This window comes from Agelaius phoeniceus, chromosome 7, assembly GCF_051311805.1.
Source record: "Agelaius phoeniceus isolate bAgePho1 chromosome 7, bAgePho1.hap1, whole genome shotgun sequence".
Lineage (NCBI taxonomy): Eukaryota > Metazoa > Chordata > Aves > Passeriformes > Icteridae > Agelaius > Agelaius phoeniceus.
In genome coordinates this window covers 34,711,205-34,726,445 of record NC_135271.1, presented here as the reverse complement: position 1 = coordinate 34,726,445, position 15,241 = coordinate 34,711,205, and the positions used below count along the sequence as shown (strand labels likewise).

Sequence of the window (15,241 nt, the reverse complement as noted above, 5' to 3'; positions counted from 1 at the left end):
CTTTGGCCAATGCAGAAGGGTGAGTGGAAGCTTGAACAAGGGGAATGAGGTTTGCAGCCTGTGAGCAGCAATTCCAGCTGAAGGGCATCTGCAAGCTTGGCTGTGGTCATGAGGAATGAGGGGGCACTTCAGCTTGGCAGATTAGCAGGCAGTGCTGGCCTGGAGCTGGGCAGGGCTTGGCACATGTTGCACTTGAGAGAGTTTCTGGCAGATGCATTTTGTAAAAGTCAGAGCACCCTTTTTGATGCACTTAGTCTGCCTTGGCAGAGAGTGCATGTGCAGCTGTTCACACCCCATGTGCAGGGCACAGGGTGGACAGAAGGAGTGGGGATGAGGGGACTGCAGCCCAGTAGTAATTAACCTAAAACTTCCTACTGCTTACCACCTCTTGCTTTTCCTTTTCTTTTCTCTGTGCTTCCTCCTTTTGACTTAATACTTATGGAAAAGAGCATGACCTCTGCACACTACATCTATTAGCATCCCTCTCCTGATTTTCTTGACTGGGCTGATGGATCTGATGTGCAGGGAGGTGGCAAGCTGTCAGCATAGGTCCCTGTTGCCATTTGAAGGGAATTTCCTTGCCAGGAGAGGGATTTTAAGGTGTGTCTTTTCCTCAGGGTGTTGCAGAAGATCTGTGGGAAGTTTGTGTGAGAATACCATGCTTTTTCCACTGTGCTTTCTAGGACTGCAAGACCTCAAGGATTACTGTAGCCTTCTGGCCCAAGATCCTGTGCAACAGCCCCAGAGAATTTCTCTCTGCACATTTTGTTTGGATTAGAAAAGTTTTTCATTTGACTAGTACCAATGGTTGTTTCCCCAGTGCAAGATACTAAGGCATCCAAATATATTAAATTACTTTAAAAAATGTCTGCTTATTTTCAGCCTTAATAGATGTCAGCTTCAGGTTGGTTAAATCTTATGGCCCCTGTTGGAAAAATAGAAATGTGGATACTTTAACTGGGGTAAAGCCTTTCCTTAGGCTTTTCTGTTTCTTAAGGTCCTGCATGGAGCAATTGCTCTCATTCTGTAAGCCTGAATTTCTGGTTCCAGTCCTGCTTCCTCAAAAATCACTTGAGGGTCTGACATTGTTCTTGAAATGGGGGTGCTAGCACAGAGCACAGAATAAAAGCAGTATTCTATACAACAGTATTTCTGCTTACAAGAATAAGAATCTGAGTAGTATTTTTTTCTATAGCATTGTGGTGGGAGTTTGCCTTTGTGTGATGACCTAGGGCCCAAAAATCCAGTTTTGACTTGCTGCGTCCCAACATAGTCCCACATCAGTTGTGTTTGGCCTTTGATTCTTCAATACAAAACCTTATGATTGGCTCTTTTGGATTGTTTAATGTTTGCTTGAATCTAGTTTACAAATTGATCCAGATTACTGTGTAATGCTAACTCCTGTTATTTCCCAGTTTATGTATCATGTACAAACTTCTACCAGGAGCTTTTTTCATGTCCTTGATAAAGGTAGTCTTTAATGCAGAGGCAAAACCTGGCTTTTCTACAACATTACTAGACTACAGAAATACTAAATGATGATTGTTGTGTTTTGGGGCCCTATCATGTTCTTAAAAGTGCTGTAGAGTTGATTTTGATGTCATTGACGATCCTTGTGGGTCTCTTGCAACTCAAGATATTCTGTGATTCTTGTTTAGGCAAAATGTTGTGCAATACATTCGTTTATGTGAACTTGTTATGATGTTTGATTCAGCCATCAGTATTGTAGTATCAGTGTGTTTTCTCCCAGACAACGTGAAATTAATGTCACCAAATCTATTTTTGCACTGTTTTTGCCTTTCCTGGAGTAATTTGCTTTTGGCCACTTAAGAGATGGACCAATATTTGTTCTCATATAGTAAGGGCATTTGTATGTTTCTATTATAATAAATCCATACTTAGTGATTATGCCCACTGCACAGTGAATGTGTTTATGTGCAATGCAAGGAGACTTTGGGCCAGAGGACCTTCCCTTTCCATGGCCAAATACCTCTCCCTCATCGTCTGAGAGTCTTCACAAAAGTAGGTGCCCATTGAAACAAACTATTGGTAGATTAGGAGGGAGAACAGTGAGGTGAATATGATTTACAGGTAGTGAGTGGCAGGAGAGGAACAGAAATCATATCACTTCTGACCTGTGCTTTTCGAAAAGGACTTTCCTGTGGATGTGGTCAGTGTGCAAGGGCATGAGGAATGCAGAGCACGTATGACTTAGAGATGCATTAAGTGTGTGGTTCTGTTTTCAGGAAGAAGTATCAGAAGGTGCTATCCAGTGTTGTAATAATCCAAAAGAACTACCGAGCATACTTCTGGAAGAAGAGCCTGCAGCGCCTGAAGGCCTCTGCGGTGACCCTGCAGAAGCACTGGCGTGGCCGCCTGGCTCGCAGCCTCTACCAGCACCTGCTGCAGCAGGAGCTGCGGCGCCGGCAGGAAGCCGAGGAGAGGAGGAGGCAGGAGGAGGAAGAGCAGATCAGAAGAGAGGAAGAGGAAAGACAATGGCAAGAAGAGGAGGAGCGTAGGAGGAAACAGGAAGAGGAAGAGGTGAAGGAAAGGTACAGGATGGTATCTTGCATTCTGTCTTGGGTTTAGGCAGTTTAAAGGGGAACATTCTAGAATGGGTTCTCCCCCTTTGTTTTAACCAGTCCCAATACCACCAATAAAGAATGAATACAAGTAGCTATAAGCGAAAAAATAAGTTTACTAACAAGTGAAGCTGCAACAGGCAAAAACCAACAGTAAATAATCACTATATACAAAATTGCTAAATCTCACAAACTCCCTGAGAACAATCTGAAACCCAAAATGGTGGAAATCCCTCTTTCCAAGATGGCACCCGCCACATGCCATGGTGCACAGGGAGTCAAAGGGAAAATGGCATCAGAGCCTCCCACTCAAGATGACAGCCTTTGCAGGTGACCACGCTGTTGGGAGACAAAGGGGAAGGATGGCAGGAATCCCTCATGGGAATGAAGGAACTTACCTGGCAGTTCTTGCAGCAAATGGGAAGTGCTGCAGTCTGTGGGGTCAGCACTGCTGCTTGCTGCACTTGCTGGACTCTGCTGGGTTTATTATATATAAATTTCAACATATAATGGTGTGGTAGTTTGCTTTTCAGGAGTAGTTCTCCTAGGCTTTTGTTATGTACTTTCCCAAAGGGGGATCTCATCAGACTGTGTGGCAAGCATCAGAAAATTCTAAGGTTAGAAGCACTCACCTTGAATCCAGTGTGCAGTTTTGGGCACCAGAATATAAAAAGCATTAAACTAGAGAGTGTCCAAAGCAGGACAGTGAGGATGGTGAATGTCTGGAGAGGAAGCTGTATGAGGACTGACTGAGGTCACTTGAGGAGACTGAGGGAAGACCTCATTGTGGTCTTCAACATCCTCATGAGGGGAAGAGGAGGAGTAGGCTCTGATCTCTTGACTCTCATGCCCAGTGACAGGACTCAAGGAAATGTCAGGAAGCCGAGTTAGGGAAGATTCAGGTTCAATACCAGGAAAAGGTTTTTCACCCAGAGGGTTGTCAGTATTGGAACAGATTCCCCAAAGAAGTGCCCACAGCACCAAGCCCAACAGAGTTCAGGAAGCATTTGGACAATGCTCTCAGGCCCATGGTGTGACTCTTGGGGTGTCCTGCACAGGACCAGGAGTTGGACTCATTGATCCTGATGAGTCCCTTCCAACTCAGCATTTGATTCTCTAATAGAAGGAAGGACCTATCTAGTTTATTGGCTATAGAGTGTTTTTGCCCTTCAGTTCCCAGAGCATAAGAAATGTGTTCAACCCAGCATCATAGCAGAGAAGTGTCAATGTTTCTGGGAGTCAGGCAAACTCATTTTATTTTCATTTTCTAATTAATGTTAAATGGCACCTGAGTGAGTAGCCAGGACGGTACTAGCAGACCAATGTGTCTAACTTCTGAACATCCATTTGACCTAAAAAATGAGGTGGAAGTCCACTGAGAACAAGCAAAAAGCAACACAAATGTAGAGACAAAGTCAGAAGGACCTAGGCATGATTTGAGCTGTAGTGAACCAGAAGTTGGCATGCAGTTATTGTACATACAGTTTTAGCAGAGGGGAGACACGGAACAATTTGGTCTAACATTCAACAGGAAGAAAAATAATAATGTTGAGAGAAATGAGGTATTTGATGCTATTTTTATCTTCCCCAAAAGTTTAACTGTTGGATATTAAATACGATTAGGAAGAATGTGCAAGAATTTAGAACATGTCATGAAAATAAAAGTTAGAAAATGCTCAGATAAATCAAATTACAAATTATAAAGAAGTTATGGGGATTTGGTGAAAGTAATGTTTGGATACTTCAAGAACTAGGTAAAGCAGTTTAAAACAATAGCTATTCTCTTTCTTCTTCTTTGTGGATAGTAATGTGGATAGTAATTTTTCCATAAAAATGGAAAATACCAAACAATTATGACCCCCTTTTAAAATGGGAAAAGGAAGATACATAAATAAGGGAAATGTGGACCAGTCAGCCTGACCTCAGTTTCAGGAAAATACTGAAACAAACAATCAAACAGTTGTAAATGCTTGATAAAGGAATTAAGCTAATGTGGATTTCTGAGAACAGTGTTAGAGTTACCTGTTTCCTTCTGTGGTGTCTTATGGCATGTCTTGTGGACAGGGAAAAGCCATGGAGGATAGGTAACTTGACTTTGGGTAGATAAAAGCTTGGTAAGGGCTTTGATACGTTATGACAATACTCTAAGATGCTTGAAGAAATCTGCTTTGGGAAAAAGTATGTGAAGCAAGATTAGGATTTGTATTTTTTCTGCATTTAATTAATAAACAATAGTAGCTTTTTGTTAAATAAAAGAGAACTCTTGAATGGGATTTTTCCATGATCTCTGCTGGATATGGTACTTGTGCAATGTTTTCATAAGAACTTGGATAAGGAAACATGAATATCCTTATTAAATTTGCAGATAAAACCATCTGCTGAGGGGCTGTAGGCTTATAGCCTAGGATTACAGTTCAGATAATTTTGGCAAGTTAAAGGATCTGAAAAACAGGATAACTTTGGGTACAGACATATGCAGATTTACAGTCAGGAATAATCAAATGCACAGGGAGCGGAGGAGGAATGCTTACTTCAACAGCAGGAGGAAGGTCTGGAGGCTAAGTTGAGTGTGTCACCAGTGTCATGCTGTGTGAGAGGGGAAAGCAAATGATCTCTATAAACAGAATTGTTTCTGTAGGATGAGGTGATGGTTCAATACCCTTCAGTTGGAGTACTGTCCCTAGTTTTGGGTATCACATTTCAGGAAGAGTGTAGATCAGTTGATGATGACTAGAAAGCAGGAAGAAATACCAAAGGTTTAAAAACTGTGAGCAACAGTTGCAGGAATTTTTATGTAGATCATAGGTGGCACTCCTAATGTGTTTTAGAATGGTTGTGATGGTGTTGCTTTTGAGCTGTCTTGTAATTTAAGGCAGTTGTTTTACTCATGATGACTGCTAGGGATCTTTCAGTAGGTAGAGTTGGAACCATCTGGATCTCACTTATGTCAGCTTTCATTTACAAATATTTCCTGGATTTTTTTTTTTTTTGAGAGTGTGAGCACAAGAGCAAAAGTTTTAAGGACTTTGTGACTTACAGCTGCAGTTTAGAATTTGTCTGGGAAAATCTGCAAGGCCTGGGAAAAAAATATCATTGCCCTTCTGTTCTCCCTGGGGTTGAATTATAGGTTTGAAAGTCACCACTGGCAGTGGTCACTTTCTTCCATCCAGCAGCATCCTATTCCTGCTCCCTAAGCATGACCCTGGCATTTGTCTGTCTGCTGGTTCAGTTGTTTGTAGCATTCTTGCTCTGGAGAAACTGGCCATAGTGATAGCTTTGCTATGGAGTGTAATCTTTTCGAACTGGGTAGAACTGCAACACTGTGGGATAGTTTTTTTCCTCTGCTCACATTTACTAACAAACTCTGACTCTTACAGTCTTCACTAATTAACTGGATTTTGCATGCCACTGAGAAGTTATGTGAGTTGGGGCTTTAATACAGTAAAAGCAAAACAAAACACAAATTCAGTGCTGGTATTGCAATAATTCTATTTTTAAAAAATGAACAGTTTCCTGATATCTGTCAATTACACAGCCTCAATATGCACAGATTTATTGTACTTCAGAAGATTCTGTTTACATTTATCATGAGTCTGATTTGTCTTTCTGTCACTGTTTCCAATGTCCTTCCTGGTGTGTTCCAACTAATCTAATTTCCTAATTGATCTGAAAGTTAAGTGCATGGGGAAAATCTGTTACATCCACAAAGGTCATGCCAACCACAGAGAATTGGATTTTTACTAAATTGCAAAAGCTTTTAAATCAGTCTTACAGCAAGTACCTCATTTTAACCTTATCCATGGAGGGATGATGTGTCCATGTAATTCTGAAAACCTCATGTAGGAGAACTAGGTCTGTCTCTGACTGTTATATTTTGTTTTTGACAGAGAAAAGGAGCAACTGAATGCGCTATTGCAGGTGGCCCAGGTAAGTTTAAAAGTTGTTCTTTTCACATGGTTTCTTGTGAATATCTGTGAAGTGTCCTTCATTGCCTCTGCTTTGCCTGGATACTGATACTGTTGTGGCAGCATCAGTATTATGACAACACTATTTAAAAAATGGGCTTTGTTCACGCAAAACCTGCAGGCAAAGGTGCACAGAGTTAACAAGGTAGGGCTTTTTTCAAGGCTCTTGCATGAGCCTGCACTGGTTCTATTTGAAAATTTCCATATTGAACATGCAGCATCCTATTTTTATCTCTACTGCTTGAGCTTGTTAGATAACCTTGTGATGTGCTACACTGTGACACAGTCTGTTTCGCTGGATTGTTGCCTGTAACAGCCGAAATAAGAGTGCAGCCAACTGCTGCCATGGCTAAAATAAACCCCTTGTAACTGGTCTAATTGTTGGTACTCGACATACCAAAGAGCAGACCACCTACCCTGAGGTGTGTGAAAATGGCTGTGTATTTCATTGGTTTTTTTCCCATACCACTTGTTTCCCAGTTTCACGCCATCTTTGTTCAGGAGAGGTTGGAAGCATAGAAATGCATTCATCCACTAGTAAGAGTCAAGTAGAGAACCAGCAACTAGGTAAATAAAGAAAACAAGGATTAAGGCTTAAATAAGTGAATATATTGACTGCATTGTATTAAGTCCTATCAGGAAGTACAAGAAATCCTATTGGAATTTATTTTTACTTTTTCTCATGTGTGTATCTGTTCTCTGATGCGTATGTTTTCAACATCTTCTGTGGAGGGGAGGATGGCTTTATCCAAAACATCAGTGAAAGCTACCAGAATCTTCCATCTTCCAATTATCATGTATCTGATAGAAATTTCCTGTTACTTCAGTGTGGAAAAGATAGAGTAAGACAGAGTCTTCAGCAGTCAGCCATCAGCCATCTAGTGATGGTAAAGAATGCAGAGAAATTCTGGGTGGAGTTTTGTTGGGCTGTGGTTGGAGTGGATACAGTCCTGCTTCATGCAAATAGCCCTTCCAGACCCAGATTCTGATGGTCAGATCCTCATTTCAGGAAACAATGAAATTTCCAGACATCTTAATGAATTTCTGGGACATCTTCAGCTCTTAAGTAGTCTATACATGTATTCATATATAGTTGCTTTCTCCTATATGTGTGTGAGTTCAAAAAGAGAGAACAGACTTTGAGGCTGCTTTTATTCGAATTGCAGCGTACAGTGACCAACAGATAGAGAGGCTTTTCTAAAAATTCACTGAACCCAGTGAGCTTCTTTGTATGATTCATAATGGAGGTAGATTGCTGGGAAAAATGAGGTACCTATGTGCAGTTTTGGGCACCAGAATATAAAAAACATTAAACTAGAGAGTGTCCAAACTAGAGAGTGTTCTACCTTTAGCTTTTATACCATGAATGATTGCAGGATGCTTGGAGTCATCTTTCTGCAGATCGTAAGTATAAGGCAAGCACAGGAGACAGGAAGAATGAAAGGTCCAGGCAAGGAACACAGACAGGTTGAAGAAAGTGCTTTAACACTGTTGTAAATTCTTTTAAGGTGGAAACAGTAAACACTGAGGAGGTGGATATTCCCCTGCAAGAAGAAGAGAGACGTCAGATGGAGGAGATCTTAAGACTGGAGAAGGAGATTGAAAAGTTGCAGCAACAGAAAGAGGATCACATGTCTGTCATCTCTGAAGACACCAGGAATGAAATCTGTCGGCAGCGAGAAGAAGAGATACAGAGGTTGGAAAAAGAGGCATCAAGGGTTGCCCAGGAATTCTTGGAGCTGCTGGATTTTGGCAATCTGGATGAAAGTGTGCAGAACTTAGAGCGCTCACTTTCTAGTGAGGGGACACTCAACATTGACTGCAGCCTGGTGGCACCACTGGCTGAAGAAGAGGTGGATGAGGGTTTTCATGCCGATGATGAAGGACGCCCAACTTCCAGTTTGGTGGTCTCAAATCAGCATGGCACGAGAAATAGTGGTAACTACTCAAAGGAAGTTGCAAACACAAGCCTTTTGCTTCTCCAGAGGGAAGTGGGAGAGGTTGCCCCTGCTCCAGGGCTGCCTGTGGAAAGAACCACTAGTCCCAAGGAGCAGAGAGCCCTGTCTGACCCAGCAGAAAGCGTTTACAGCAGTGTCTCTGATACACAGAGGAGTAACAGTGGAGAGGCAGGAGAGCCCATTTACACCTCCCCCCCTGATGTGGAGTCTGACTATGACCATGAGGAGTTTGATGGCTATGGAGATGCAGGTAATGCCTCAGCTGAGCCTCTGAATGATGAGGAGGGTCTGAGGCACTCCCATGGTACCAGCCTGGACTCCAACCGTGGCAGCCTGGACTCGGTGAGAATCTCTCCCTTCACCCTTCTGGACATTAGTGTGACTTTGTTGATGTTTATAATATCTTTGTCTTCTTACTGTATGCCTGCTCACTCTGGGTGTAGTTACTGATATGTAACTCTCTCTTTTATCAATAATCAGCTTGAAAAAAACGGAAGAGTCATAGATAGGCTGAAGGCCAGAGGGCTTGTGATTGTCTGGTGTCTGCTGGCACACAAGCTAGTACATGTGTACCTATTTTAGATTGTTTCCATTGCCATATATTATTGTAAGACCCTTTAGGAGAAAGAAAAGCAAACAACTGGTATTTTGTAGGTGTATTTTCTACCTTAGAGAGATTTCACAGAAAGGCCATTCCACATTCCAATGTGCAATGACAAGAGGAGATGGGAAAGGCTGGGAAAGGCTGATTTGTCTCCATCACTAAAACTTCTCTTGTTCTAAGTCTGTTCAGAGTCAAGGGTTTATTTTCAGCTGCTGTGTACAAGTTAAGCTATTCTAAAGCTGGAAGAAATTACTGTGCTGATTGGGCTGGGTCCCAATGCACACAGCCAGGATCACTGAACCTTTTCATTCCTGCTGCAGGGACAATGACAGGGTGGTAAAGCTGGGCTATTGGCCTCGCACTTCAGCACCTCAGCTGAGATCCCGCACTGGGTCTGGACCTCCTGAGTGCTCTCAGGCCAGCAGCTTAATAATGCAGTGATAAATCCCCTTACAGGACCAGGATGTCAAGGCCCACATAAGATAGTGAGGAGTTCAGGTGTGAAGCCAGTGACAGCCACAAAAATATTTCTAATAAATGATATCCCTGAGAAGAGACACTTGAACTACAAAATATCTTTTTTTTTTAGGAACTCAAATTTACTTCCTTCAATGTGTTTTCTCAATGACAGATTGTGACCTTTCTTTAAAAAGTTGCATGGTTGTCTTGTTTGCATTTCCCTAATGTCAGCTGCCAGCCATCCGAATTTTTTATGTGATCTGCTTGAGTAAAGGTACCTTCTCTGTGGGCAGGTACTCACAGATCACTGTCAGGTAATCTTCAAATCATGAATCATTCTGTCACAGCTTAGGCTGGTTCCTACCATTAAAATGCAAATAGAAGTGAGGGTGGGCTCATTGGTGAGTAAGACTAATGAAAAAAAACAGTTGATATTTTGTCATAGTGTGAGCCACAGGAAGTGATAACCACAGCTGAGTCAAGATCCCACCAGTAGCTGCTGTTTGAAGTCTACCTGGTTTTTGAAACTTAATGCCAAGGGAGGGAATGAATGAGTGGACCAGGGATGAGACAAAAGGGTCACAGAGAGAAGACAGAAGGGAACTCAAAAGAAGCAACATGCATTTGAGGAAGGAAAAGGTCTAAGGAACTGCTTCATTAGTATTAAATTAATAAAGCAAATCAAAGGAAATTGTATTTTAGGTAAAGGAAATTATTTTGTGCGTGAAATACTTTCTTATGGCTGAGGGGCTTTATCTAGTTGGAGAACAGAGATGAGTAAATTCAGTACTATTATTTCAGTAATTCAGATTGATGTTTTTAGGGTTCCGTTATCCTGGACTGTGCTTTTTTTCTTAACCCAAAACAAGTAATTTCCTTCCTGGGGTTAAATCACTATTCCATCTTGTCTGGCATTGTGGCCAGAAAAATCAGAAAACTTCTCCAAAATGAAAAATTCTCTCTTAATCCCATCAAATTAGATTATGCAAGGTGGGTAGTGCCTTGAAACAGGGAGTTTTGTTACTGCAGGGAACTGGAGCTTTCTAGGCATGTCCACTTCTCTCCTTGCAGGTATGAAAATTCCATGCTCTTGCTTTAGGCATTAATGGATAAGCTGTCAAGCCTCTGCTTTTACCATAGTGCTTTTTTTGCAAAGGGACTGTGTGTAGTTTTGCACCTTTCGATCATGTGACTTCTCTAACCCTGTTAACTGCTCCAGTCCTCCTGTGACCAGGAGAACCCAAGTAGCCTATAGCTCTTCTTCTTTCTTTAGTTTCTGGAGAGTGAGGAAGAAGTGGATGTTTACATTGATACAGATGAAGAGTTTTGTAATGGACGAATCACTATCTTCAATGGTTCAGGTCCGCCCTATTTTCACAGTTACCTCTACATGAAAGGTAAGTGGATTTTGCCAGAACCATGGATAGATGGGATCCAGGAAACCTGCTTTCCTCTTCTGTTTGTCCAGTATAATCATTTTTATTTGCACTTAGTTCTCAGTTTATTCTTCCTTTTTTTTCTTATTTTAAAAAGCAAATAAAGAGAGAGCTGGATGTCAGAGATATCTTTGCCACTGAGACTTCATTGTGCCTACTTGGTATGGGCTTAAATGATTCATTCTCAGCTATGAAATTGAACTCAGAACAAAAATACTGGAGTAGTGCATGTATTTCTGTATTTTGCTTTTGTTTCACTAGTTTTGTTTTGTTTTTTCTATGTGTGAAATTAGGCACAACTTTGTTTCTCTCCTTCAGTTCCTTTTTTTGATGTAGGAACTGAAGTGGCAACTGTTCCTGCCTGGGGGCAGGCTCAAGTGGAAGCATGGCCCCTGCTGCGTGTGCTGAAGTTTTGCTGCCTCTCTTTTGCAGGAGGTCTCATGAACCCATGGCGGCGGCGCTGGTGTGTCCTGAAGAACGAGGCCTTCATGTGGTTCCGCACCAAGCAGGAGGCCCTCAAGTCAGGCTGGCTCTACAAAAAAGGCGGAGGAATGTCAACCCTGTCACGCCGCAACTGGAAACGCCGCTGGTTTGTGCTTCGGGAGTCCAAGCTGATGTACTTCGAGAATGATAGTGAGGAGAAGCTGAAGGGGACTATTGATATCAGAAGGGCAAAGTGAGTGCAAAAAGAAATCCCTTTGATGCCTAGTATTCACTCTCTAAATCAGTAGTGAAGGGTCCAGTGCTGCTGTTCATTGGCCTGTGTATCTCCCATGGTGCTTGGAGAATCAGAAACAAAGGAAGGAAAAGGCAATTACGGCATCTAGTTTTACTCTGGAGGGAGTCTGTGATTACTTGATAGTTCTTTTCCCAGTCTTGCCTTTCATAATCCAGCAGCAGCTCTTTCCAAGCCATGGATGGAACCAGACCAGGAGGGGCTAATTAAGTACATACCCCATGCATTCTCTCCTACCCAGACTCCATCTGTTTTCTGGCTTCTCCAGGCATTTCACAGAGGTATTATGAAGCTCACAGCGGGATTTGAATTTGGCAGCATGTACTGTGCCTTTTCCTGAGTCCTGAATGCTCTTTCTGCTGCCATAGTCAATTCCTCAGCTCCCGCTGTAAGAAAGGACAGACTGGTCACCTATTAGCATTATGCAGGCCTGTAAAGTGCCAAAAAGAATGGCACACCCGACTTTGTAAACAGATCTCTATATCAGCCTCCCTGTTATCTCTTCTTCCATTTAGTCTGTTGGTGTCTTGAAAATCTATATAATGCCTTAAGCTTTGGTTTTTAACTGTACAGATCTTTTTAAACATCTTGATGTGTACTGGCGGAATTTTGTATTTCTGTCAGAGTTACAAGCCATCTGAACCAAGTGCTTTCCCTTCTGTGTGGTGAAGGGTATGATGTGAAAGAATCGACCAGATGGAATTCAGGCCTGTGAAAGGTTTTTAGCTTTGGCTCTTGTGCTTTCTTGTGTTCCAGAGAGATTGTGGATATTCATGAAAAGGAGAATGCCTTGGACATTGTGACAGAAGACCGAGTTTACCACATTGTTGCAGAGTCACCAGAAGATGCCAGGTACAGCAGGGAGTTTTGTTAGGTTTGTTCATTCAGTGCAGGCCTGACCCAGCTACTCACGGGAGAGTTTTAGAAACATAATCAATTCAATTTTACTGGAGAAAATGGGGGATTTGTTCCAAAGTGTCATTTCATGCTTCCTGGGATGCATCACACCTACTCTGGGGACTTGATGTTACAGCTACCAAGGTTGTGGTTCAGTCTGGCAGTCACAGGACTGCCAGCTTCTCATGTGGCTATAAGCATGTGGAATTCAAGGGTTACTTCAGCAGACACACAAACCTTAATATAAACTGGAACATCTAATAGCTGATTTATTTATTTAATGGAATCTTGAATCAAACAAAAAGTCTATTCATGTTGTCTGTAAATGATTGCGAGAGCAGCTGGGTTTTATCCAGGAGACAGAAAAAGGCTGCAGCTTATCAGAGTCTGTAGTGTCATCTGATAAAATCTTCCAAGTGCAAAGCAAACAAGTGACTCATGTCCTTCCTTCTTGGCATCCTGGCCAGACAGTGGGAATCAGTTGTTTAAGGGCAGGTTGGACAACCTGTCCTGGCTATGCAAAGCCAAGTTAGGAGGTTACTGTCCCCAGCTGTTCATGTCTTCCCACTTTTACCAAGGCTTTTGCTCTCTCAGCCCTGACAGTGTAACTGTTTCTCTGATCTACTGGTTCTGTGAAGTTATTTAGGGTTTATTATTATTTTGGTGTAGGAGAGAAAGGGGCAAGGTGTTTGGATACAATTTAACAGAAATAGACTGAAGAACAGCCACATGGATAAGAAAGGGCAAATGTAGGGAGCAGTGGTGGAAGGAACAGTAACTTAACCCAGAACTTCCACAACTGCAGTAGGCATGCCCTAAGATAACACTGCAGAATTGTTAGGATGAGTGTAAACCAAATGTGGCCTCTGCCTATGCCCTATCAGTCTTTCTTCTGAGGGAGAAGAAAGCACCAGCACTTGCAGTAGCAAAGGGCAGATTAGCAGATGTTGCAGAGTATCCAGTTTGAGAATCCTCCATGAGGTATGGATGTTTGCTGATCTCACTGAAAGCTGCAGATAAGAATCTGCTTTTTCTGCAGCAGTGCTTAGCCTCCAGATATGTCTGTAAGAGAAGCCCTTTCACAGACAAAAAAACTTCACTCCCAATTCACTTATAAACAAACCCATGATTAATTGCCAGCCATATGACTTTCAAGTTTATTAGCAGATCAGAGAGGGACTAATCAAGAAGACTCCTAGGCGTCTCTAGGACTCTAGTCCAGGAAGATTCCCAGCTAACCCTGTTTTTACAAGTGCTGTATGCTCTTCTCAGTCTGCTGACATGGGCTCCCTGTAAAGCCACTGCCTACTTAAGAGTTCCTTGAATAACAAGTGGAAAACTGGATTTTGCAGGAGCAGCTGTCAGTGGGTTGAAGAACGTGCACAGAATTTTCATGGGTAAATAAGGAGGAAGGAAGACATTGGAATCTGGTATGATCAGCCCAAGAGACATTTTGACATAGTATTCAGGAAATTGTGAATGAAGAAATTTTCCCACTGAAATCTTTCCAGGTTCCTTGATCATGTTCTCAAGCCAGTTTCACTACTGAAAGTTTAACTGTGATTCTGTTTTGGTTGGCAGTGGTTGGTTTAATGTTCTGAGCCGAGTGCACAGCGCTACAGCACAGCAGCTGAGGGAAATGCAGGATGAGCAGGCCAATCCAAAGAATGCTGTGGTGAGTTACTGTGCAACCAGCCTGTGGGCATGCTTGGAGCCCTCTGTGTTTAACTATTTGTGCATGTTTTTCCAGCACGTGCAGTGCTGTACTTCTTAAGCAGTGTAAGAAACTTGGACATTGGTAATTGTAAAGAAACAGCAAAGCTGGTAGCAAAGAGGGTAAGCAGTGGGGAACATCATGGTGCTTGTTGAGGGTTGCTCATCTTGGTCACAGATAGCTCTTTTCAGTTGGAGGAGAAGGGGGAGGCTGCCTCACACAGATAAAATGTCTTTGGATGGGACTAGTCTGGGTCACAGTTATTCCAGACAGAAGATAGCAGTTGGGAAAAACGGTGTATTTATGTATTTTGCCAGTACTGAGATAATAGCTAAGGTTATTTCAGACCTTCATAATACCCTCTGGAAACTTGTAACTGTTTTTCCTCCAGTCCTGTGGAGCCCCTTGCATGTCTTGTACTCCTGCTTAAGGAGCAGAGATGACTCACTTGTGGCTTTCTCGTGTGTTCATTTCTACTCAAGCTATTGGAAGTCAGATGAATGGCTTCAATTCCAATCCCATTCACAGAGGAGAACACCTGTAATCTAAAATGCAATCTGTGTCTTCTTCACTCTGCAGGGAACCCTGGATGTTGGGCTTATTGACTCTGTCTGTGCTTCAGACAATCCTGATAGGTAGGTACAATAATCTGACCATCTCTTAAATCAGAAGCTCTCTGCAATATTTTTGTAGGTAGGTCCAGGTTTCCTGTGGGGTTTGTATTTGTTTCAACTCATGCATCTCTTTCTCCAGACAAATAAACATAGCTGGAATCTTTAGCTTGTTTCAACCAATGTCACTTCATAGGCATGAAGTCCATGTATGTATTGTCTTCAAGTCAAAGTTTCTCCTTCAGCTCCTAAAAGTGAAAACAGTATAATCTCAATGTT

At 42.2% G+C, this 15,241-nt stretch overlaps 1 protein-coding gene across 4 annotated transcripts in view; it reads left to right on the top strand.

The window, feature by feature from the left end:
- Positions 1-15,241, top strand: part of LOC129122676 (unconventional myosin-X-like) — a 95,412-nt gene that overhangs the window by 63,642 nt on the left and 16,529 nt on the right. For all 4 annotated transcript variants that reach the window (XM_077181520.1, XM_077181519.1, XM_077181518.1 and 1 more), the window contains 8 exons: positions 2,247-2,552; positions 6,470-6,509; positions 8,056-8,847; positions 10,842-10,965; positions 11,437-11,680; positions 12,497-12,592; positions 14,219-14,312; positions 14,931-14,986. In XM_077181520.1, coding sequence (XP_077037635.1) covers positions 2,247-2,552; positions 6,470-6,509; positions 8,056-8,847; positions 10,842-10,965; positions 11,437-11,680; positions 12,497-12,592; positions 14,219-14,312; positions 14,931-14,986 — 1,752 coding nt within the window. The remainder of the gene's footprint in view (positions 1-2,246; positions 2,553-6,469; positions 6,510-8,055; positions 8,848-10,841; positions 10,966-11,436; positions 11,681-12,496; positions 12,593-14,218; positions 14,313-14,930; positions 14,987-15,241) is intronic.